General features: G+C 38.7%; 1 protein-coding gene across 3 annotated transcripts in view; it reads right to left on the bottom strand.

Annotated features, from left to right (window-relative positions):
- Positions 1–23,682, bottom strand: part of LOC150081894 (ATP-binding cassette sub-family B member 10, mitochondrial) — a 204,284-nt gene extending 180,602 nt beyond the window's left edge. For all 3 annotated transcript variants that reach the window (XM_090379799.1, XM_090379800.1, XM_090379798.1), the window contains exons 1-2: positions 23,395–23,682; positions 7,760–8,044 (exon numbers count right to left, since the gene is read on the bottom strand). In XM_090379799.1, the coding sequence (XP_090235925.1) occupies positions 7,760–8,042 (283 nt within the window). In that variant the 5' untranslated portion in view covers positions 8,043–8,044; positions 23,395–23,682. The remainder of the gene's footprint in view (positions 1–7,759; positions 8,045–23,394) is intronic.
- Positions 23,683–26,351: the final 2,669 nt, after the last annotated feature.

Here is a 26,351-nt window from a genome sequence, read left to right as displayed (position 1 = left end):
ATTGATGATTTTTGAGGTTATGATGATTGTCGTGGCGAGATCCAATATTCCTTACATTTCGAGGGTGCAGCTCTAAAACGGTGTTCGCAGGCCGGCCGCTAGATAGTACACCGGACCGAACCTATTGGTAACTCTCTAGGAGGCTTCCGGATCAGCTAGTGTATAATCTTGCTACCTCTACTCTGCCAGATAGTGACTGGAGGGAGTCCGAGTAGTGTGTATGCGGGGAGCATTGTCGAGGCCACGTTATGTCAAGGATCTGGGTATATTCTTACCACATGTACGCCATATCCAAAAATTTCATTACTTCATACAGCATGTCCCACCCACTTTTTCTTACTATTGAATACACCATGAATTGTCAAAATAATAGAGTAAGTTCATCTGTGTAAAGATCTAAACCTCCCAAACACTTTCTAGTTCATGTCACAAATATACGTGGCTTCAATTCTAATCTCAACGTTGTCCATTTCCACTTGCAGTCTGCCAAACCCCATGTACTTTTTCTGACAGAATCTCAGTTATCGGTTGATTCAACTACTGCTCATCTCAGTTGCCCAAATTATTCGCTGTATGATTCCTTTCGCCTCGAAGGTGGTACTTGTGCATATGTCCGTTCGGATATTCCCTGTCAGAGACTTTGTAATTTGGAATCTCCCCTTTTCTATCTTCTCTGGCTTAAAATCTCTCTACCTCATTGTGTCAAATTCATCTGTTGTCTCTACCGTTCTCCCAACTCCATTAATCACTTGGAGCTCTTTGACTTCCTCTCTTTGCAACTTGACTTTCTCCAGTCCAACTTTCCTAACAGTGAGGTAATTTTCCTTGGTGATTTTAACGTTCACAACTCCAGCTGGCTTCCGTTTTCTAGTCACACCGACCCAGCAGGTCGAGATGCTGAGGCTTTTGCAATTACTAATGACCTAGCACAGATTGTTCATTTACCTACAAGAATACCGGACAATCCTAATCATACAGCCAATACGCTTGATCTTTTTCTCACAAACAACCCTTCTAAGTACAAGGTCGAAGTGAGAGGTCCTTTAGGCACTTCAGATCACAACTTGGTGATTGTCTCTTCTCCAATGGAACCTTTATCTCATGGCTATTCCCAACCTCATATTGTTTGGCATTTCCTTGGTGATTTTAACGTTCACAACTCCAGCTGGCTTCCGTTTTCTAGTCACACCGACCCAGCAGGTCGAGATGCTGAGGCTTTTGCAATTACTAATGACCTAGCACAGATTGTTCATTTACCTACAAGAATACCGGACAATCCTAATCATACAGCCAATACGCTTGATCTTTTTCTCACAAACAACCCTTCTAAGTACAAGGTCAAAGTGAGAGGTCCTTTAGGCACTTCAGATCACAACTTGGTGATTGTCTCTTCTCCAATGGAACCTTTATCTCATGGCTATTCCCAACCTCATATTGTTTGGCATTACAAGAATGCAAAATGGGATGACCTGCGAGACTTCTTTTCTTCTTTTCCTTGGTCTGATTACTGTTTCAAAACTTCTGATGTCAACATTTGCTCAGATCGTGTCAGTGAAATTATTCTTGCAGGAATGGAATCCTTTATCCCACACTCCACTTTAAAATCTCGTCCTTTATCTAAACCTTGGTTTTCCAATAAATGTGCTAAGGTTGTCCAAGAGAAGAATGTTGCATATCGTAATTGGCTTGTTTCTAATTCTTCAGTTTCATTTTCTGCCTACACCAAAGCTTGCAACAATTGTAAAGCAGTTATTAATCAGTCCAAACTAGAGTTTGAACAGGCTAAGAGTAGAAAACTTGCTTCTTGCCCTAATGGTAGCCGAGCATTCTGGTCTCTTGCCAAAGCTATTGGCCGCAACTTTTACCCATCTCTGCTCTCACCTCTGTCCAAACCAGATGGTTCTGTTGTCACTTCAGCCAAGGATAAAGCTGACCTGCTAGCATCCCATTTTTCTTCCAGCACATGTATTAATGATCTTGGTAAAACACCTCCCACCATTCCTAACACGCTCCATTCAATGCCTCCTGTGGTCTACCATCAAAAGGATATCAGAAGGATTTTGATGAATCTTGATGCTAAGAAAGCTCCAGGTTCTGATGCTATTTCTCCACTTGTTCTCAAAACCTGTGCTCCTGAACTTACTCCTATTCTTTGTCGCCTTTTTTCACTTTCTTATTCCAAAGGTGTTTTTCCTTCTGCTTGGAAATTTGCTCATATCCAGCCAGTTCCTAAAAAGGGTGACAAATCCATCCCATCCATTTATCGTCCCATTGCAATTACTTCTACTCTTTCTAAAGTAATGGAGAAATCAAATAACTGCCAATGCCTTGAAACCTTCCATCTGATCAACGATTGCCAGTATAGATTACGTCAGTGTCGATCCACTGGTGATATTCTGTCTTACGTTACCCATTTATGGACTAATTCAATGGAAAGGTTCGGTGAAACACAAGTAGTTGCTCTTGACATCTCAAAGGCTTTTGATCGTGTTTGGCATAAAGGTCTTCTAAACAAGCTTCCATCTTATGGTTTGCCAACTGTTTTTAGTAATTGGTTATCCAGTTTTCTCTCTGATCGCTCACTGAGGGTGATGGTAGATGGCTCTCTGTCTTCTAACTTCTCCATTAATGCCGGTGTCCCCCAAGGTTCAGTTCTTTCCCCCACTCTTTTCCTCTTGTATATCAATGACCTTCTTCCATTGACTGGAAATCCTATCCATAGTTTTGCCGATGATAGCACATTGCATTCAACTTTCCATTTGGGAAACCTTGTCCTGCTCAATCAGCTTCAAGTTCTCGAAAATCTGCTGCCAATTCCTTAAATGCCGATCTTCAGGTAATTCTCCAGTGGGGCAAAGACAACTTAGTTGATTTCAACCCTTCTAAAACTCAGTCTTGTCTTATATCTCGCAAAAAGGATTCTTCTGCTCCTATGCTTATCTTTAGTGACACTCCAGTTTCTAGGCAAAATGATATATCTCTTTTGGGGATTACCCTGACTTCTAATCTCTCTTGGCACAAGCACATTACAAATATTGCTTCCTCTGCATCTAAAAAACTTGGTTTTCTCTTTCGCTCTTGGCGTTACTTTTCTTCCAAACAGCTGCTCACTCTGTATAAATCGGAAATCCGCCCTGCCATGGAATATTGTTCCCACATCTGGGGTGGTGCCCCCAAAACCTCTCTCAGGCTTCTTGATTCCATTCAGAAGAGGGCAGTTAGGTTAATTAATGATTCATCTCTAACAGAGTCTCTCCACTCGCTTTCTCATAGACGCACTGTTTCTGCTGCATGCCTCTTCTACAGATACTTCCATGGGCACTGTTCTTCTGAATTGGCTTCTATAATTCCCGCTCTCTCTTTCAAAACAGTCCGAACACGTGCCGCCACCAGCCAACATCCATTTACTGTCCAACTTCAAACCCACAGAACCAACTTTTCATCTTCCTCATTTATTCATTCAACTGCCGTTTTCTGGAACAACCTTCCTTCATACGTATTTCCTGAAAATTACAATCTACAGAAGTTCAAGTCCAATATCAACAAATATCTTCTTTCGTCTTCTCAACCTCCAACCCAAGCACGGTACTAAGTACTATAGGTTCTAATACCTCTTGTGTTTGGGGTTCACATAAAAAAAAAAAAAAAAAATTAGATCGAGTTTACTACCAGTTTATAACAGATTCCACTAGCAGAAACACAACTGGAAATTGTTTTTATTGTTTTATGGTAGTAACCCCCAGAAATTTGCTTTAGTAAAATGTGAGGTGTTAATAGTGTGTCTCTGCTTTTACGGTGTTGTTTATTCAGTTGCTACAAGCGCGCAGCTTTGTTTATGTGTATCAAGCGTGCTTCCTCGTTTTGTAATTGTGCTTTATTCCCTAAAAATGAGTAAAATACTTAAAAGGTGTGAAAAGGAAGCGTCCTGCAGATTCAGAGAGAAAAAGCAATATCGATAAACAGAGGCGGACTGAGTCAAAAATTCTTCCCCGGGAAAATTTATAGTGGCCTCATACTAGCGTTTATGGCCAAAATCACACCGGCCTCCGGCCCACCAGGGTTTCCCCGGTAAGGCTTACGGCCAGTCCGCCTCTGTCGATAGAGAAAAAATATGAAATTGTGAAACGCTTTGAGCAAAATGAAAGACCATGTGATACTGCACATGCTACAGACCTAAATGAGGCAATGCCGAGAATTACAAAGAATGCAGAGAAAATAAAAACAACTTTCATAGCAGGAATAACTCAAAGTGTAATTAAAATCCATTAGATTAAGACACAAAGAATTGGAAGAGATGGAACGGCTGTCATCTGTTTCGATAGAAAATCAAGCAAAAAAACAAGTTTGCTTACGATAGAAGCACAAGCATTAGCAATACTTTATTACATAATAGTCGTAATAAAATACGTAAGTATTTTATTACGATTATTTATTGTGTTTGGTAATGTTTTGGTTACAAATGTGTGTTCAATCTTGGGTGGTCGGCACCTAACCCTATTTTTCCCATAGGGCCTGTTGTTCATATTGCACGATTTTGCATTGCACGAGGGTTTCTAGGAACACAACTATCGTGATATACGAGGACTGACTGTATTGTCCTTTGTATCGATTCTAATTTATTCCTATTTCTTACTATGGCCGAGCAGGTGAACCATGCACCGGCTTCATAGATGATAACAGGTAGGAACATTTCATGGTATATGATTGCCAGGGTCTTTCTTTTGAGACCCCAGTCTACTCGACTAATCCTGATAATCATACCTGCATAATTTCTCACTTTCTTCGCCAAGTAGATCAAATGTGGATAAAAATTTAATTTTGAATCAAAGACCACTCCAAGATATTTTAGTTCTGTTACCATTTTTATAGTGGTTGTGTTAATATTGATTTGTGGACGTCTTGTTATGTCCAAATTGCATTTTAGAAGTATTTGTTTGTTTTTTTTTTTTTTCATGCGATATTTTCAGCAATATGCATTTGTGCCCACTCCTGTAGCTGTAAGAGGGCAGCATTTGATCTTTGCTCTACAACCACTTGCATGTTACCTTTTACAAAGAAAATCATGTCATCTGCAAAGGCCAGGCTTTCCACGGGGGCCCAGATCCAAGGGCAGAAATTCGTCCAGAACAATGTTCCAGAAGAAAGGGCCAAAGATTGAACCTTGCAGGCAGCCTTTATTCAGAGGACGTGTCAATTCCTGGAAACTCGTGCGTACTGAGACACTTCTGTCTGTAAGGTAGCTATTTATTACCTTATAGAGGTTTTGTGGGGCATTTGCTTGGTGGAGTCTCCTAAGGACACTAAGCCACCAGAGTGAGTCAAATACCCCAGCAAAGTCAATGGAGATTGCCAGCATATATTTCTCCTCTGTGTTTTTAACTGTTATCAGTAGGTGGTGCATGGCATGCTCCGTAGAGTTGCCCTGCTTAAAGCCATACTGATTGTTGGAATGTAAACCTGCTTCTGTGTAATATTGGGCTAATCTGCTATATATTAGTCTTTCATATATTTTCCCTAGTACAGGGAGTAGGGCTATTGGTCTATATGATTTGGGATCAGTAGGGAGTTTTTCAGAGTTTTTGAGAATTAATCTTAACACTGCTTTTTCCATATTTTTGGGAATATATCTTCTGTCATACAGTTATTATATAGTGCTATTAATTTGTCTGGTGCTATTTTGGCTAATTTTTTGATAATCTCAACCTCTAAGAGGTCAAAACCTGGGCATTTATTGTTTTTGGTTTTAGATAGTGCTATTTCTAAGTCTTGTATAGTGGAGTCTCCTAAGGACACTAGGCCACCAGAGTGAGTCAAATACCCCAGCAAAGTCAATGGAGATTGCCAGCATATAACAGAGGTTCAATATTGGCATTGTCATATTCAGTGTTTTCTTTCATAATGTCCAGCTGGGTGGGGGAAAGATCCCCGGTTTCAGCTTGAATAATACTGTCTAGGAGGTTATTTACAGAGTCCGCCCAACACAGGGTTGGGGTTCCATCTGGTTTGACAGTAGTTTCTAAGACATCTCCTCTTGGCAGCTTGTTGGTCACTATTCTGTAAACAACTCCCCAAGGGTTATTGTTTCCAGTGGTTCCCCACCAAGTGCCTCCAGCATTCCTTTTTCTTGTTCCTTATGAGGGCTGTATATTGATTCCTGAGAGTTCTATAAGAATCTCTCAGAGCATCCACGTCATTTTGTGGCCAAGATGTTCTGGCTTTTTGAAAATTTTTCCTTGCCTGGTGCACCCTTCTCCTGAGTATAGTCAGTTCAGGGCACCACCAGGGGACTGCCTGCTTCCTCAGTTTTTTCCATGGAATAGACAGGTCTGCTGTTTTTGTTAAAATGTTTGTCATAGTCGGTGCTTGCTTGCTTGTCCGGGCTACAGTTGCTTGATCTAGACCACTCATTTTCCTGTTTTTGTAGCTGAGCTGATGTATGTTCTGCAAAAATCTGCCAGTTTGCCTTTTTGAGGTTATACCTTTTGATATCCAACAAGGAGTGTTGGGGTGTTTGTAATTGCCTGTTTAGTTTGAAGGTGATGGCTCTATTTTTTGAGCAGTGCAGATGGTCTGCAAGAGTAGCTCATGGTCTCTTGTCAATGTTATACAGGAATTTTTCTAGCAGGGGCTAGAAAAATTCCTGTATAACATTGACCCTTCTTTGTTGCCCTTCTCTGTACTGTTTGAATGAGTACAGAGAAGGGCAACAAGATTAGTGAATGGAACAAAGAGTTCCTCTTACAAAGAAAGGCTTAAGTTTTGAAAATTATAGTGTGTGGAGACTAGGCACCTGAGAGGTGATCTGATTGAGGTGTATAAAGCCTTGAATGGTTTGGGCATGCTCAATGCTGATGGGATTCTTCCTCTTTCTCCGAATAATCGCCTGAGGGCATAAATTCAAATTGAGGAAAGACAGTTGTAGGATAGATGTGCGGAAGTTTGCCTTTAGCCAGTGGGTGGTTGATTGCTGGAACAAACTTCCATCTGTCATTGCAGAAGTTGATAGCTTAAACAGATTCAAGGCAGAACTAGACAAACATTTGGAGCAAGTGGATGGGTGAAATGAGAAGGGTGTGTGTGTGTGTGTGTGTTTTTTTTTTGGTTGATGCTATATAAGCTTGCTTTCTTGCATCATGTGCCATTGCTAATGCTAGTGCTAAGATAACAGCTAGCCCAACAGATAGCTTTGAAAGAAATATACAGAATATAATACAGAAAAAAATTATTCATTTCAAAGCTATCTGTCCGGCTAGCTGTTATCTTGCCTGTTTGCTGTTAAATTTAAAGTTTAGCATAAAATGCCTTTATGTTTATTATTTGAACCTAGTTAAACAGGCTGATAACAATGAGAAACAGACAGCCTTGCTAATTATTGTGGGGATATATTGAATGGGGTTAGCCCTTGAAAAAGTTCCATTCAATGTTTCCAAATATCAATAATTAGCTACATAATCATTATTTTATATTGCTAATTATATGTTTATTTTTAGAGTATAGCAATGTACACCAGCACAGGCTATCTTAGTCTTTATAGGTTCTTTTGGCCTTATGGCCCGCAGAGTACTTTTATGCCTATGTTTTAATACACTTTGAGTACCTATATAGTATCAATTATACTCTTACTACAGTAATTAGATTACAGACTGATGTAATGTTCAATCTACAATTGATGGAATTAATCTGATATACCTTTTACACCTATTCCAATATTTAATAATAGATTAAATATATATATATATATATTTAATATATAAATTACCTGTTATTCTCCACTTCTCTGGCTTTGCAAGATCCAGAAGTCTTCTTAATTCCCTTTTAGGCAATGATTTTTTTACTAGTGAAGAACACCATCTTCCTTCAATTAACATACAGTTTATTTTCTTGATTTTGTAATTACAACACCACAAATTATTTGACTTAAAATACTGGAGAAGAAATCCTTCCTTTGAAACATTCAAAAAATGCTTTTGAACAGCAGTTTTATAACTATATACTGTCCAGTTACATTTATACATATGTCGAAGTATTAATGATGTATACATTTCTGAAAAGGAAGGTACAAAAAATTGAATGAAACAAAAAAGATGCAAAACATTTAATGGCATTTTATAATAAGAATTATAGGATAATTATTTTTATTCTGCAATCTGGGGATCAGTTGTAACAAAGGCCAACTTTGAACCAATTAAAGTGAAATACTCCCTTAAAATGTTTCAATGATATTTAAATAATGATGCTTCATACTTAATTCAGATTCAAAAATAAATCAAAGCTTAAGGTGACAACTTTCTGACATATTGATTCTTCAACCAACTTTGTATTGTATTGTATGCTTTATACCAGGAGTGGCCAACTTAATATGTGATGCGATCTACTTTTTTCCTTCAAAATGCACCACAATCTACTTTTTTCCTTCAAAATGCACCGCGATCTACCATCTCAAAAATTTCATTGCACAAGGTGCACAAATCGAGGGATGACTGTATATTTAAAATTTGTCGCGATTGACCGAAATTAAATCCGCGATCAACTCGTTGGCCACCCCTGCTTTATACAATACTAACTTTATTTCTGTTTTTTTTTAAGAAGTTTGATATTTTATTTTATAAGTTTAGTTCAAAGATGTCAATGTATTTAATCTGTATTTTATACATGAATATTTTTATATATAAATTTTTTTTTAAATGTTTCTGGGGGGGGATTCAACCCCCCACAGATGTCCTGCATTGGAATGCTAAGGATCTGGTCACTTTAATCATAACACACTGTTACTCTCAATTTTGTTTTCCCAGTGCTTATATCACACCAAACTGATTCAATTGAACTGGTCACCAATGTGAACTGGATGCACTGCCTTAGATTTAATATGCTTCTTAATTAATAAGCATAACCCACCACATCCATCCCTCCTGTACTGTTGGTCCTTTCTGCACACATTGTACTTCCCATAATCAAGTCTACTGCATGTGCAAGGTCTAAAAACATGAACCTACTAGAGGTAATCGCTAAGGCATGAACCAACATAAGCAGTGTTCAAGGTGTGGTGTCACACTGCCCCAAATCATGTTACATGTCAATGGTAGATGGCTCTCATTACTTGGTTCAATACTATGTTTTGATAATTTGGGGCTTCAAGTGGTGAAAACCATGTGTTGTCTTAAGAGCAGAGCTTCAGCATCTCTTCTACCATACAGTATTGGTCACATCTTTTAGGATTAAAATGGGTGCATAATGATGAGTTCTGATATTACTAACATTTTTGAGGATACAGCTTTAAAACAGTTTAAGCAATAATCCACTGGACTGAACCTAACTGTCCACTCTAGGAGGCATCTGGAGCAATTAATATATTATCTCACTGCCTCTACACTGCCAGCTATGAATGGAGGGAGGAAGTCCAAGTACTGTGTATGAGGAGGAAGGGGAACCAAAATCACATCATGTAAAAGAGCTGGTATTATTCTTTCTGTGTGTATTCTATGTCCAAAAATTTCTTCTATTCATACATATAGTCATTTGCAACTCCTACCTGCCCTACATTAATGCATCATGGATAGTTAAATTAATGGAACTCTTATCTGTGAAATGATCTAACCTCCCTAAACTTCCTAATTAATTTTACAAATATTTTAATCTTAGTTCCAATCACAATATCATCCATTTCCACCTATAACTTTTATTCTTTTTTTAATGAATTTCAATAATCATTTACTTCAAATATCATCATCTTATTTATCCTAATTATTCACTCTGATACATATCATTTTAAAAGTATTACTTGTGCATATGTCCACTATGATATTCCTTATTATAGATTTCCTAATCTGGAATCTCCACAACTTGATTTCCTCAATCTCTTCAATTTGGCTTAAAATCTCTTTACCTCCATACTGTCAAATTCATCTTTTTTATCCATCATCTTCCCAACTCTGCCACTCACTCAGACTTTGACTTTATTGAAGCTCTACTATCTGTAATCTAACTTTCCTAACAGCAAAGTAATTTTCTTTAATGATTTTAATGTTCCTAACTTCAATTGGGTTTGATTTTCTAGTTGCACAAACCCATCTGGTAGAGATGTTGAGACTTTTGCTATTATGAAGGCCTCTCCAGCAACTTTCCAGTTCCTTCTGTTTTGTGCAATGGCCATCCATTTGCAACCCACAAACTCGTGAATTTCATCTGTCCATCTCCATCATTGTCTTTCAGGTTTTCTTCTAGCTCCTCTTGGGTACCATTCTGTTATTCTCTTAGTCCATCTGTCATCATGCCTTCGAGCTATGTGACCTGCCCAAGACCATTTTAGTTCTTTAATTTTGATAAGAATGTCCTTTACTTGAGTTTGCTGCCTAATCCATGTGTTTCTCTTCTTATCTAACAGTCTGATTCCCAATATAATTCGTTCCATTCTTTGCTGTGTAGTTCTCAGCTTCTCTTCCATTCTTTTGGTGAGTGCCCAAGTTTCATTTCCATAAGTCATGGTGGGTAGTATACATTGGTTCATCATTTTACGTTTCAGACAAATTGGGATGTTGCTCCTCAGTATGTGACCACATTTCCTGAATGCTATCCATCCAAAATTTACTCTTCTCTTGACTTCCAGCCATTTATCATTATTACAGCTAATGACTTGTCCCAGATAAGGATATGACTCCACCTTTTCAATTACTGCTCCTTCAACCATTATATTCCTTTCTATGGCATACTTCTTCATCATTACTTTTGTTTTAGCCATATTCATCTTTAGTCCAAAATCCTTACTAACTGTGCATAACTGATTAAGATTTTCCTCTAATTCTTTGGGATCGCGGCTTATGACCACAATGTCATCTGCAAATTGTAAATGGTTCAGGAACTCTCCATTCACACTGACTCCTTTCTGCGACCAGTCTAATCTTCTGAAAGCTTCCTCAAGGGCAGCAGTGAACAACTTCGGAGATATTGTGTCTCCTTGTCGAACTCCTTTCTCAATTTTAAATTTGCTACTGTCTTTGTCTAGTCTAATAAAGGAGGTAGCGTTCTCATATATTTTATTCAAAATCATAATATATGGAGTATCTATGCCTTGTCTTTCCAGTGCCCGAAACATTGCCTTGTACTGTATGGAGTCAAATGCCTTTTCATAATCCGCAAATGCCAGGCATAATGGTGTTTTATATTCATTTTGCTTTCTCCATTAGCTGTGATATTACGTGAAAGTGATCCATAGTTGAGAATCCTGTCCTAAAGCCAGCTTGCTCTTTCGGTTGATTCTCATCAAGTATTCTTTCTAATCTGTTAGTAATGACCCTTGTGAACAACTACACTATCATTATGGGGGACTTCAATGCTAAGGTTGGAAAGAGACAAAACAGTCCAGATAGGGGAACTATAGGAAATTCTGGAATTGGTGAAAGAAATGAAAGAGGTGAAAGACTTGTGGAATTTGCAGAATCTCGAGCATTGTCAGTAATTAACACATTTTTCAAGAAAAGGGTGAACAGAAAGTGAACATGGAAGAGCCTAAATGGATTAACAACTAATGAAATAGACTTCATTCTCACAAACAGAAGATATATCATGAATAATGTTACCGTCCTGAACAAGGTAAATGTTGGAAGTGATCACAGAATGGTAAGATGCACACTTGAGAAGATGCAGGAAAAGAAAGGAAAAAACTGACTCGAGTAAATAACATGAAGGTCTTTGAGATATAGAAGAGGAGAAAAGGCAGTATGTACTGGAACTTGAGAACAAGTTTGAGCTTCTGCAGACTGTTCAGGACCAAGATATCGACAAGGAATATTACAACTTTCTGAAAGTGATAAAGCCCAAGAAACCTGTAGGTAAAAAGAAATCCAAATAAGAAAAAATTAGTCAAGAAACACTTGTCATGATGAACTGAAGACAACAAATGAAGAGCAAGATAAACACTAACAAGGAGAAAATTGAGTATACTGAGCAAAGCCATTAGAAAGAGACTCAGAGAGGACATAAGAAGATATAACACAAGAAAAGTAGAACAGGCATTAAGTGAAAACAAAGGACTTAAATCAGCAACCATTAGCAGTAATAAAGACAAATGACACTGAAACTAAAGAATGGCGATGGTGTACTTATAAATAGCAGAAGACTACTATAGAGAATTATACAAGGAACAAGGGAATGATGCCGGCAGTTGTTGTTGTTGTTTAGGTTTTTAGGAGCATTAGCAACTAAGGCCATATTGCTCCGGGATATGCGGTGGTCATTCCCTGACCTTTCCACATCCTCTGTATTTGGTGGTGATGGGCTCAAACCCCGGTCTAATCAAGAAGCGTGTGCTACTCACTGCTGCTCCTTCCCACCTGGCTACGGAGGCGCCAATGATTCCAGCAGTGGGAAGATGGATTGCAAATTAGTAACACATACGACATACCCGATATCCTTCCTGATGAGGTAGAACATGCATTGAAGAAAATGAATAATCAGAAAGCTCCAGGGAAGATGAAGTTACTGTGGGGTTGTTAAAATTTGGAGGAAGAGACATAGCACAAAAACTGGCAAGACTCTTCACAAAATGCTTGTTTGTTTGGTTTTTTAGGAGCATTAGCAACTAAGGCCATATTGCTCTGAGATATGTGGTGGTCATTCCCTGACCTTTCCGCATCCTCCATATTTGGTGGTGATGGGCTCGAACCCCGGTCTAATCAAGAAGCATGTGCTACGCACTGCTGCTCCTTCCCACCTGGCTACCGAGGCACCACCACAAAATGCATTAGAAAAGGTGTGATGCCTAAGGAATGGAATAATGCAATCATAGTTTTGCTGCATAAGAAAAGAGATAAATCAGAAATTGGAAATTATAGACCAATTAGCTTGTTATCTCTCTCTCTCTCTGTGTCTCCTTCATCTGAGCAAGATGAAGAATCTTATCAGCACTGAGCTTGTTTCCTTCACCAATCTCATTGCACTTATTATTATTATGGTGGAAGGAAGCCTGAGGCTTATGCTGTACCAGCAAAAAAAAAAATTTAAGTACCCTGAGAGTGAGAGAGAGAGAGAGACATATAGAGAGAGAAGTAGGAGGGAATCACCAAAAAAGAGAAGAATGATGATATCCAGCTCAGGACCCTGGGTGTGCCAAGCCCATACTCACAAGATGTGAGCCACTTCTCCGCACCCATTCGAGCAAATATACATCCTTACTAAAATGAAGCCTCCAGACTTGTAAACAGTACTCAGGATGCAGCTAAAATCAGCCTTGTACAAAGAGATAATCAACTCCTTATTCCTGATAACAAAGTTCCTGAACATCACTGACAAAACCCCATGAGCTGTTCTGACAGCTTGTCTGCAGTACTCAGAGAACTTTATATCTGACTGCACAATCAGCCTCAGTTTTTTTTTTTTTTTCATTTCCACTGCAGTGAGTGTAGTACCAAATGGTTGATATGTTAATCTAGGATTACTGCTATCCATATACGGTACCTTGCATTTGTCAATGTTAAACTTCAACTGCCATTTTTCAGCCCATTGGCCTAATTTCCAAAGTATGCAGTCAATGTTAGTTATCCTCTACGTACCTCACATCACAATTCAGTGAGGGTCCTTCCTCTAATGGAGACTCTCTCCCATGGGCTTTTCCAGCCTTGGGTTATTTGGAATTACAAGAATGTGAAATGGAACAAGGTGCATGATTTCTATTCTTCTTTTCCTTGGCTGGGCTACTGTTTAAAAATTTTTGAATCTGATGTTTACTTATATTATGTTAGTTGTTGTTGTTGTTATTTAGGAGTATTAGCAACTAAGGCCATATTGATCCGGGATATGCGGTGGTCATTCTCTGACCATTCCGCATCCTCCGTATTTGGTGGTAATGGGCTCGAACCCCGGTCTAATCAAGAAGCGTGTGCTACGCACTGCTGCTCCTTCCCACCTGGCTACGGAGGTGCCTTATATTATGTTAGTACAATTTTTATTAAGGGAAGAAAATCCCTTAAATGATACTGATTATTTCACAAACAAGATTTCAGCAATATATGAAAGAATTAAATGTAAACTCATAGAAACCTTCTATAAGTTTAAAATTATGATATTAAACATCTTAAGAGAAGAAAGAAAAAATATATACTTTAAACAATCTCATTTTGACAGTTTTTCATAATTTCATACTGTTACAGGAACAATATCATATAAGATCCTGCAAGATCCTTATCATTAGGATGCATATCCTGCATACAAATGATAAGTTCAACCATAAACAGCTCAATAAATGATTTTTTTTTTTTTTTTTGATGCAATACATAGTACCATATTCAGAGCAATAACTGCATATTCTTGGAACATGAAAAAATAAAAATTGTAGAACAAGCAGTCTCTCATAAATAAACCTTATAAATTAACAATGAATAATTAAATAAGTATCTTAAATAATTGGGGCTTAGAGGGGAACAGGTATCCTGTGTATTATCAGACACTCAGCCTAAAACACTGATGGATCCAATATCTCTCTATTACAGAAGATTTAGGAGAAGTCCGGTTGGCCTGCCTCCCTAAAATCCACTCATGCACACCTTCTCGATGGTAAGCCCTGTTACGTCACTCAGGTGGCAACGAACGTGTAGAGTGGTTCTCTTCAAGACGCCTGGTCAGCGTGAAGAGGAAAAGACCAAACCCTCCAGCAATGAGAGCACAACAATACAAATGGCCCTCAGTCCCCAGCAGCTTTCACTCTCCCTCTTACAGCAGCGAGAGGATCAGAGTGGAAGCAGAGGGTGCTAAGAATCTCTGGGTACGACCAGGCTGCCATGCACGGAAATTGAACTTGGCCTGTTATAACGTACGATCACTCATCGGTGAAGACAGGATATTAGAGCTGGAAAAGGAATTAGAAAATGTGAATTGGAATATCATCGGTTTGGCTGAAACAAGAAGAAGAAATGAATCACTTATAAGTTTATCAAGTGGAAATCTGCTGTACACCAATGGAAACAGTGAAAGGAGTGAAGGTGGAGTTGGGTTTCTAGTCCATAAAGATTTTAAAAACAACACTTTGGAATTCAAAAATACATCACCAAGGGTGTCAAGACTAATATTCAAGATTTCTAAGAGGTACAAGCTAAAGATTATAATGATTTATGCACCAAAATCGAGCGATGATGATGAAGAGGTTGAAGAAATGTACACTGAAATTGAGAGTCTTCTAGATGAGCAGAAAACCCACTACACTATTATTATGGGGGACTTCAATGCTAAGGTTGGAAAAAGGCAAAACAGTGCAGAAAGAGGAACTATAGGAAATTTTGGAATTGGTGAAAGAAATAAAAGAGGTGAAAGACTTGTGGAATTTGCAGAATCTCAAGGACTGTCAGTAATGAACACTTTTTCCAAGAAAAGGGTGAACAGAAAGTGGACATGGAAGAGTCCAAATGGATTAAAAACGAAAGAAATCGACTTCATCCTCACTAACAGAAGATATATTGTGAATGATGTTACCGTCCTGAATAAGGTAAATGTTGGAAGTGATCACAGAATGGTAAGATGTACACTTGATATAGATGTAGGAAAGGAAAGGAAAAAACTGACTCGAGTAAATAATACAAAGGTCTTTGAAATAACAGAGGAGGAGAAAAAGCAGTATGTACTGGAACTTAAGAACAAGTTCGACTTCTGCAGACTGCTCAGGACCAAGATATCGACGAGGAATATTACAACTTTCTGAAAGTGATAAAGCCCAAGAAACCTATAGGGAAACAGAAATCCAAAGAAGAAAAAATTAGTCAAGAAACACTTGTCATGATGAACCAAAGACGACAAATGAAGAGCAAGAAAAACACTGACAGGGAGAAAATTGAGTATACTGAGTTATGCAAAGCCATTAGAAAGAGACTCAGAGAGGACATAAGAAGATTTAACACAAGAAAAGTAGAACAAGCATTAAGGGAAAACAAAGGATTTAAATCAGCAGCCATGAGCAGTAATACAGAAAGACAAATGATACTGAAACTGAAGAATAGCGAAGGTGTACTTATAAACAGCAGAGAAGGCATAATTCAAATAGCAGAAGACTACTATAGAGAATTATACAAGGAGCGAGGGAATGATACCAGCAATGGGGAAGATGGATTGCAAAGTAGCAACACATACGACATACCCGATATTCTTCCTGATGAGGTAGAACATGCATTGAAGAAAATGAAGAATCGGAAAGCCCCGGGGGAAGATGAAGTTACTGTAGAGTTGTTAAAATTGGGAGGAAGAGACATAACACAAAAACTGGCAAGGCTCTTCACAAAGTGCATTAGAAAAGGTGTGATGCCTAAGCAGTGGAATAATGCAATCATAGTTTTGCTGCATAAGAAAGGAGATAAATCAGAAATTGGAAATTATAGACCAATTAGCTTGTTATCCCATATCTACAAGTTGTTCACAAGGGTCATTACTAACAGATTAGAAAGAATACTTGATGAGAATCAACCGAAAGAACAAGCTGGCTTTAGGACAGGACTCTCAACTATGGATCACCTTCACGTAATATCACAGCTAATGGAGAAAGCAAATGAATATAAAACACCATTATGCCTGGCATTTGTGGATTATGAAAAGGCGTTTGACTCCATACAGCATAAGGCAGTGTTTCGGGCAATGGAAAGACAAGGGATAGATACTCCATATATTATGATTTTGAAGAAAATATATGAGAGTGCTACATCCTTTATTAGACTAGACAAAGACAGTAACAAATTTAAAATCGAGAAAGGAGTTCGATAAGGAGACACAATATCTCCGAAGCTGTTTACTGCTGCCCTTGAGGAAGCTTTCAGAAGATTAGACTGGTCGCAGAAAGGAGTCAATGTGAACGGAGAGTACCTAAACCATTTACGATTTGCAGATGACATTGTGGTCATAAGCCACGATCCCAAAGAATTAGAGGAAAATCTTAATCAGTTATGCACAGTTAGTAAGGATTTTGGACTAAAGATGAATATGGCTAAAACAAAAGTAATGATGAACAAGTATGCCACGGAAAGGGAAATAATGATTGAAGGAGCAGTAATTGAAAAGGTGGAGTCATATACTTATCTGGGACAAGTTATTAGCTGTAATAATGATAAATGGCTGGAAGTCAAGAGAAGAGTAAATTTTGGATGGATAGCATTCAGGAAATATAGTCACATACTGAAGAGCAATATCCCAGTTTGTCTGAAACGTAAAATAATGAATCAATTTATACTCCCCACCATGACTTATGGAAGTGAAACTTGGGCACTCACCAAAAGAATGGAAGAGAAGCTAAGAACTACACAGCGAAGAATGGAGAGAATTATATTGGGAATCAGACTGTTAGATAAGAAGAGAAACACATGGATTAGGCAGCAAACTCAAGTAAAGGACATTCTTATCAAAACTAAAGAACTAAAATGGTCTTGGGCAGGACACATAGCTCGAAGACATGATGACAGATGGACTAAGAAAATAACAGAATGGTACCCAAGAGGAGCAGGAAGAAAACCTGGAAGATAAAGGCGGATATGGATAGATGAAATTCATGAGTTTTTGAGTAGTAAATGGATGGCCAGTGCTCAAAACAGAAGGAACTGGAAAGTTGCTGGAGAGGCCTTCATCCTGCAGTGGATTGAAAATGGCTGATGATGATGATGATTAAATAATTACTGCAGAATGGTGTTGCAATTACATTAAATAATTAATAATTACACAAATTGTAGAAACCTTCTAAAAGTTTAAAATTATGATATTAAACATCGTAAGAGAAGGAAGTCAAGAAAAAAAAAAAAAAAAAAAAAACACTTAACACAGTTTTTCATAGTTTCATAATGTTACAGAAATTTGAAAGTATCTGCAATTCTGCCCAGACACGATAGGAGGGAGTATATGATGAGAGCCTTGTCGATCAATTCGGCCCTGGAAAGATTGTGCAAGGCTCAAGGGGAAGAATTTTTTTCAGCCTGGACTGTACTTGTTAACAGGAGAGACTGCTTCTACAGGGATGGGATACACTTAAATAGAAAGGGTGCAAGAATATTTGCTGATGCTATCGAGGCAGTGTTAGGTGGGTCGGAAAACAGCTAGCTTGGGGGGATACAAGGACTAATAGATTAACAGTAGCCACTGGAAAACAAGATGCAGGATATTTCAGAGACTGCTCGGAGTCATTGCAGTATAAGTAAACACATGGGTTGTGTTAGGGTAGCTAAGAATAGGAACAGGTGCATGTATACTTGCATATACACCAATGCTAGGAGTTTGGTAAATAAATTTGATGAATTTGTTGTATTGCTCAAAGCATCAAAGGTGGATATTGTTGGGATATCAGAGACGTGGTGTCACACAGATATAAGGAATGCAGAACTGGAATTTGGGGAGTACAACGTCTACAGAAAGGATAGACAGGATAGGAAGGGAGGAGGGGTTATGCTATTAGTTAAGAAACACATAAAATCCAAGGAAGTGAAGTCAGTCAACATCGCTGGACAGTGCAGTGTCGAGTCAGTTTGGTGTGACATAAGCATTGGGAGATCAAAATTGAGAGTAGGAGTGTGCTATAGGCCTAATGACTCTGATGAGTATAATAAGAAACTGTACAGGGAAATAGTGGGCCAGTACGTCAGAGAGTCTTATAATGGGGGATTTTAATTTCCCAGATATTGACTGGAATTTGTGGATTGGTAACTCACACACTAGCGAGGCTTTTCTGGATTTATTGCATGATTGTTTTCTACATCAGCATGTTCGGGAGGCAACTAGAGGGAGTAATACTCTTGATTTGATTATCAGTAGTAATTCTTCATGCATTAAGAATCTGCAGATAGAGGAACCACTACGTGGCATTGATCACAGTGGCCTGAAGTGGGATTTACTCAAAGAGGTAACTACCATCAGGGGTAAAGGGAAGGGTTATTGCTTTCGTAGAGGCGACTACAATGGACTGAGCCAGTATTTAAATTCTATACAGTGGGACCAACTGATGATGTTACCATCAGCAAATTTAAAATGGGAAGCATTCAAAGAACTTATCTTGGAAGCTACTAGGCTTTACATACCAACTAAGAAATATTGTTCAAGGTTTAGGCCTAAATGGATGTCAGATGAACTAATGAGACATATGGCAGAGAAGAAAAATGCATGGGATACATATAAATTAACACATGACACAGAAGTCTATGATAGATACAAGTTGATCTGAAACCAAGTTACAAAGGAGGTTAGGCATGCGAAGGCAGATTACGAGAAATCTTTGGCAAGGGATGCAAAGAAAAACAGCAAAGAGTTCTTTACTTATGTAAACTCTAGAAGGAAGGGGATGAATCAGATTGGTCCACTTGATATCGATGGGTCAACTGTTGATGATCCTGCTCAGGTAGCTAACAAACTAAATGAATATTTTGCATCGACATTCACACATGAGGAGTTATTCAGTGAGCGGAATGCCAGAGATGTATTCAACTCTGGCAGTAAGCTAGAGAATCTTCTAATAACTGAAAGTAAAGTGGAGGAGAAATTGTTAAAGATAAACACAAGAAAGGCACCTGGAGTTGATGGGATCTATCCAGTTATATTAAAGGAGGCAGCAAAGGAAGTAAGCAAACCCTTAGCCATAATTATGAGGGCTTCCTTGGACTCAGGGGAGGTACCCACAGACTGGAGACGTGCAAATGTGACCCCCAATTTACAAAGGAGGATCAAAGGCTGACACAAGTAAATATAGACCTGTGAGTTTAACTTCTGTTCCAGGAAAATTAATGAAGGCACTGGTTAGAGAAGCACTGCAGGATCATATAGACAAGACTTCAGTTATAGCTGGGACACAGCACGATTTTGTTAAGGGAAAGTCTTGCCTGACCAACTTGATTGAATACTATGATGCAGGGAATAACTTTGATATTATATACTTGGATCTTAGAAAGGCTTTTGATACTGTTGCACATGGAAGACTGCTGCACAAATTGTAGCAGTGTGGCATTGGAGGCAAATTGCTGCTATGGATAAAGGGGTGGTTGAGGGGGAGAAGACAGAGAGTGGTAATCAATGGACACTGTTCATCGTGGACTAATATTATTAGTGGAGTCCCTCAGGGATCAATGTTGGGTCCATTATTGTTTTCTGTATTTATAAATGATACTGATGATGGTATTTAAAGCTTAATGTCCAAGTTTGCAGACGATACAAAGGTTGGCAGGGTTGACAAGGCCACTACTGACACTATGCTGCTGCAACAGGATCTGGAAAAGTTGAGCAGATGGGCTGAGAGGTGGCAAATGAAGTTTAACATTGACAAATGTGAAGTACTACATATGGGAAACAGCAACCCCAGAGCAACATATCAACTCTGTGGTACTACACTGACAGTGGTAGAGAATGAAAAGGACCTGGGGGTAATTGTGCAGGCAGATATGAAGTTCTCTGAGCAGTGCAGATGGCCTACAAGAGTAGCTCATGGGGTCTTGTCAATGATATACAGGAATTTTTCTAGCAGGGATAAGGAGGTGATTATTCCATTGTTTAAGGCAATGGTCAGGCCACACCTAGAGTACTGTATACAGGTCTGGAGGTCTCATTTCAAGAAGGATGTAGAGCTGCTGGAACGAGTACAGAGAAGGGCAACAAGATTAGTGAATGGAACAAAGGGGTGCTCTTACGAAGAAAGGCTTAAGTTTTGCAAATTAGAGTGTGTGGAGACTAGGCACCAGCGAGGTGATCTGATAGAGGTGTATAAAGCCTTGAACGGTTTGAGCATGCTCAATGCTGATGGGATACTTCCTCTTGCTCAGAATAATCACCTGAGTGGGCATAAATTCAAATTGAGGAAAGACAGATTACAGAGGAATATGCATCCTGAACCTGCTGTTAAAGATACTTGGAAAATGGATCAGGAACCATTTAGAAGCCTGAATCGAGGTATCAGAAGAACAAAGTGGTTTTTCAGCTGGGATCATCATATCATCATATAGATCATATCTGAACAGTATGACAGATACTTGAAAAATGCCAATCAAAAGGAAAAAAAATCTTTATGATTTTCATTGACCTTGAAAAGGCATATGACAGTGTTCCAAGGAAACTCTTATGATAAGCACTGAAAGAGGCAAATATTGTTGGACAACTGATTAACATTATTAAGGCAATTTACAGGAATAATAGATGCAGAATTAAAGTGGGATCAGCTTTGTCACCTGAATTCCACACTTCAAAAGGCTTATTACAAGGTTGTTGCAAGTCACCAACACTTTTCAAAATTTATATCGACATCTGCCTAAGATCCTGGTCAAAAAAATGTAATAAAATGGGAATGCCGATTAATAAGAACACCTATATTCACAATTTACTTTTTGCAGATGATCAGGTGGTGATTGCACAAGACTTAGAAGATGCAAAGTATGCATGTCGTCAATTGTTTCAGGAATATAAACAATGGAGTCTAAAAATCAATTTTAGCAAGACTGATATGTTGTCTTCAGGGCCAGGACACGTTCTAAATATTGCAGGTTTTAAAATCAAACAAGTCAATAAATTCAAATATTTGGGATCAGTCGTACAAAGTGATGGATCATCCCAAGCAGAGATCAAGAAGAGAATTACAGACAGCAGAAAGGCTATTGGCATGTTAAACTCTGTTCTGTGGAGCAAAATTATCCTAAATAAAACAAAGAAACTTATATTTCAAACGACTGTACAAAGTCTTCTATTGTATGGAGCGGAAACCTGGACATTGAATATGGGAGCGGAAAACAAATTGCTCTCCACAGAAATGGATTTTTGGAGATGCTCAGCAGGAACTTCTAGAAGAGACAGAAAATAGAATGAAGACATAAGGGAAAAAATGGAAGTGAAAAAGACTATTATTGACACCATCAAAGAAAAGCATCTAACATGATATGGACATGTAAAACGGATGCAAGAAAACAGATATCCAAAGGTTATACTGGAATCGATACCTCCTGGAAGAAAGAGAAGAAGAAGACCTAGGAGGACAGGGATGGATGGAGTACGGGAGTGCATGACAGCCCAAGGCTTAACTGGCCAAGACACCTTGAACCGCACTTTATGGCGGGAAAAAATTCCTAACAAGAAATAACTTGTAGGCTGAGGAAACCCATTGTAAATGGAAACACTCCTCTTGAAGAAGAAAAAACAGATGTAGGATAGATGTGTGGAAATTTGTCTTTAGCCAGCGGGTAGTTGGTTGTTGGTTGGTGGAACAGACTTCCATCCCTTGTCATGGAAGTTGATAGCCTAAATATATTTAAGGCTCAGCTGGACAGGTATTTTGAACGAACAGAGGGGTGAAGTGGAAGTGGTTTTTTTTTTTTTTTTTTTTTGGCTGATGCTGCATAAGCTTGCTTTCTTGCATCATATGTCTCTACTAATGCTAATGCTAATAATGATATATTAATTAAATAATGGTGTTGCACTCACTCATGCTTTAGTATTTATTCCAAAATTCCAGTATATATATTATTTTATTTTTCAATCCAATGTCAAATGCATTCCTTCAGTTCATTAATAATACAAGGATTAATATTGGGAGGAGGATAGATCCTTGTCTGGATTGGGAGGTCCTCTTCTGTTGAATTTTGGGGGGTTGGGTACGTTGCACTCACTCATTCTTTAGTATTTATTCCAAAATTCCAGTATATATATTATTTTATTTTTCAATCCAATGTCAAAGGCATTCCTTCGGTTCATTAATAATACAAGGATTAATATTGGGAGGAGGATAGATCCTTGTCTGGATTGGGAGGTCCTCTTCTGCTGAATTTTGGGGGGTTGGGTACGTTGCGCCTGCTGACCCCCCCCCCAAGCTCTTTTATATATATTTTTTTACCGCTGCTTCTTATGTGACTGGGGAAATAGCCCTACTTGCCTACCCCTCGTTTTAGCGCTACCTATATATCTGAAATATTTAACCTGGAGAAAAGCTGAAAAAATGTAATGCAGGAAAATTGCTAATAATTAAACGAAAATTGCAATTAAATAACAATCTGAAGAATGAGGAAAATTATGTCGGTATTTGCGAAAAGTATGCCGGCCCAAACTGTTTACGATATAGTTAAATTTAATTTTTTTTATTTAAAAAAAAAAAAGGAGTAAACTTTATTCAAGCTTTCTGAAGTGTATATATACTTCTTCTTCTTCAAGAAGAATATTTCCATTTACACTGAGTTTCCTCAGCCTACAAGTATAATACTCTAAAACTAATTCTTTCTCTACTGTATATTTATTCAGTAAATATACGAAGAATAGCACATCGTCACAAGCCTGGACCCTGGCCCAATGTAATTTTATTTTTTTTCATTTTTCTCTCTCTGTTTGCTCCCTCCCCTGTACGAGCTTTGGGGTTCTGATGCAGCTTCCCCACCAGCACTACACGATAACGCCATTAGCTGTACAGAAAGCGAAAAAAATCTATATTACCCTTTTGTTTAGTCTTCTCCTGTCTCTTTATAATCTCATGTGGTTGATACGCGACAACTTGAGCAAAACGTTGTCACAGACTCGAAGTTTTGGTAAGTATATAAAAGATGGACAGAAAAAGAAGTGACAAACGATGAATATTATTTAACTTCCCAGCTGCCGAGTTTCATACACTTCACATGTATCCAATATCAAATTATTCTGCTAGTTGTGGAAAGAAAATCATATTTTAAACAACGGACTGTACTTTAACAGGAGAAATATCTACAAATGCCAACGAATTTTCAGTACAGTACTATTCGGATTTTGATTCGATATGACTATTAGCTTTCAGATTATGATTGCAACACTTAGAACGCGGCATGTTGCAATACTATCTATTTTTAGGGTGTGGAAGTAAAATGGGAATAACGAGCTGTCAAACAAAAGAAATGAACAATTTATATGTGATATTTAAACACTATTTAATTAATGAAATCATTTTTTAAATCCAGAAACCAGCCCTCTACCGACAACTACTCAAGAAACAAAAATATAGCTCGTGGTAGAAAATTACATGGAAACCAGAAGTGAAAAAGAAATCTAGGAAAGTGCAATAAAAAGGGGGAGACGAGCTAGAGTGCATGTATTAAGCGCCTGAGCAACTAAGACCAAGAGGTAATCGTATCTGTAACGACATGTTTTCCCATCAGTCTGATGTATGATAGACGAAAAACCAGGTTTCCTGGAGGAAAAATAATACAACCATCGCTGAGATTGACTAACCACATTGTGAAAAAAAAAACAAAAAAACAAGCCTATAAAAACTGCTAACCTCGTGGGTAGCACAGTCGGTAGGATCGCCGTTTCCGCACACCGGGTGGAAAAGACCAGAGTTCGAGTTCCTTCGATGACGGGAGAATTTTTTCTGTGCCTTTTTCACAACGTGGTTGAGTTAGTGACAAATAAGTCGGTCTCAGGCGATGGGGACTATTTTTTTTTTCTCTCGAAAACTTGGGCTCTTCATCCAGAAAACAGAAAATCAAGCTCAGAATACACGCAATTAACAGACAATATACACGAAGCAATATGGCCTTAGTCATCGACTCCTGAAACCCAACAACAACCATAAAAACTACTCGCGTAATTAACGGAATTCGAGCTTGGCCTTTTCCACGCGGTGTGTGTAAGAGGTGGTGATTATAACCATTTGCACCCGGCTTTTGATACAGTTGCATATGGAAGACTGCTGTACAAATTGGAGCAGTGTAACATTGGGGCCAAACTGCTGCTTTGGATAAAGGGATGGTTGAGTGGGAGAAGACAGAGAATAGTATTCAATGGACACTGCTCTTCGTGAAATAATGTTATTATTGTAGTCCCCAAGGTGTCCATGTTGGGCCCATTGTTATTTTTTGTATTTATTAATGATATTGATGAAGGTATATCAGGTTTAATGTCCCAGACGATACGAAGGTTAGCAGGGTTAATGACACTAATGACAGTACGCTACTGCAACAGTATCTACATAAGTTGAGCAGATCGGCTGAGAGGCGGCAAATGAAGTTTAACATTGATAAATGTGAAGTACTGCATATGGGTAGCAGTAACTCCAGAATAACGTATCGACTGTGTGGTACTACACTCAGGGTAAATGTAATCATTTACGGGTAACCGTAATATAGTAATTTGATACACTGAGGGTAGAGTCTGCGTGGGTAGCACAGTGGTATCGTCACCGTCCTCCCCACACCGGGTGGAAAAGCCCCGGGTTCGAATCCCGTCCATGACGTAAGGAAATTAAGTGGGCTTTTATTCACTCTGTGGCTAAGTTAGTCGGTCTCAGGCGTAGATAGTAAGGTTTTTTACCCCCGGAAACTGGGGTTTTTTCGTCTAGCAAAACAGGCAAATTGACCAGAGAACACACGCAATTTACAGACACGAATACAGGTTAATGTAATCATTTACTGGTAATCCTAATATAATAATAATACTGTAATAATAATAATACACTCAGGACAGTGGAGAATGAAAAAGACTTGTGGGTAATTGGGCAGTCAGATTTGAAGTTTTCTGAGCAGTGCAGTCGGTCTGCAAGGGTATGTCATGATGTCTTGGGAATGATATACACGAATTTTTCTAGCAGGAATTATTACTCAGCAGCATTCATCCCTATTCTAACCTTCTGCACCGGAGCCTGGTTTCACAGATTACAGAATAAAACATTTCCATATAAATTAATTTCTATACAAAGGAGTACACTACTAGCCTTCGCGCGTGCCTACCGTACAGTCTCATCAGCTTCTCTTCAAGTTCTTGCAGGATCTACAAGAACAGACGGTGCAGGCGTTGCACCGTCTGTACATACTTGGAACAATGTTGTGGATAAGATCTTGCGGTAACATCATCCATTACTCTGTTAGCGCCATTTCAGCTGGTGAACATTTTCTGGTGGGTGTGAACGTGCCGCTAGGCGTCTCCCCAGAGCGTCCCATATGTATTCGACGGGATTTAGATCGGCGGTAGACCGGGCAGGCCAATCCATACGAAAAATGTTCTCACTTTCCAAAAGTATATCACAGCTGCAGTGCGATTGGGTGTGGGGTTATCATCCATAAACACGAACTCGGGGCCAATGGCACCGCGGAACAGACGCACATGGGGAAGGATTACCTCAGTACAGTGCATGCAAAGGTTACAGTACTGCCTTCCAGTATCTGGAGTTGTGTACGTTCATCAAAGATAACGCCTCCCCAGACGAGAACACCTCGACTGCCATATTGATCCCTTTCAGTGATGTTTGTGGGGTGATACCGTGTGCCAACCTCTCGTCAGATTAGCTTATCTAGAATAGCTGCTGAGACCGAATCTACTCTCATCAGTAAAGAGTAACTTAAATAAAGATTTTGTGGTTGTAACCTTTAAAAATAGTGTTTGTCCTTAAGTTTTGCATACCTTTGTACGTCGGTCACAGTATA

This window comes from Mastigoproctus giganteus, chromosome 8 (assembly GCF_048544385.1).
Source record: "Mastigoproctus giganteus isolate SK-2022 chromosome 8, ASM4854438v1, whole genome shotgun sequence".
NCBI classification, from domain to species: Eukaryota; Metazoa; Arthropoda; class Arachnida; order Uropygi; family Thelyphonidae; genus Mastigoproctus; species Mastigoproctus giganteus.
Note: the sequence above shows the minus strand (reverse complement) of the source record. Positions and strands in the feature narration are given on the sequence as shown.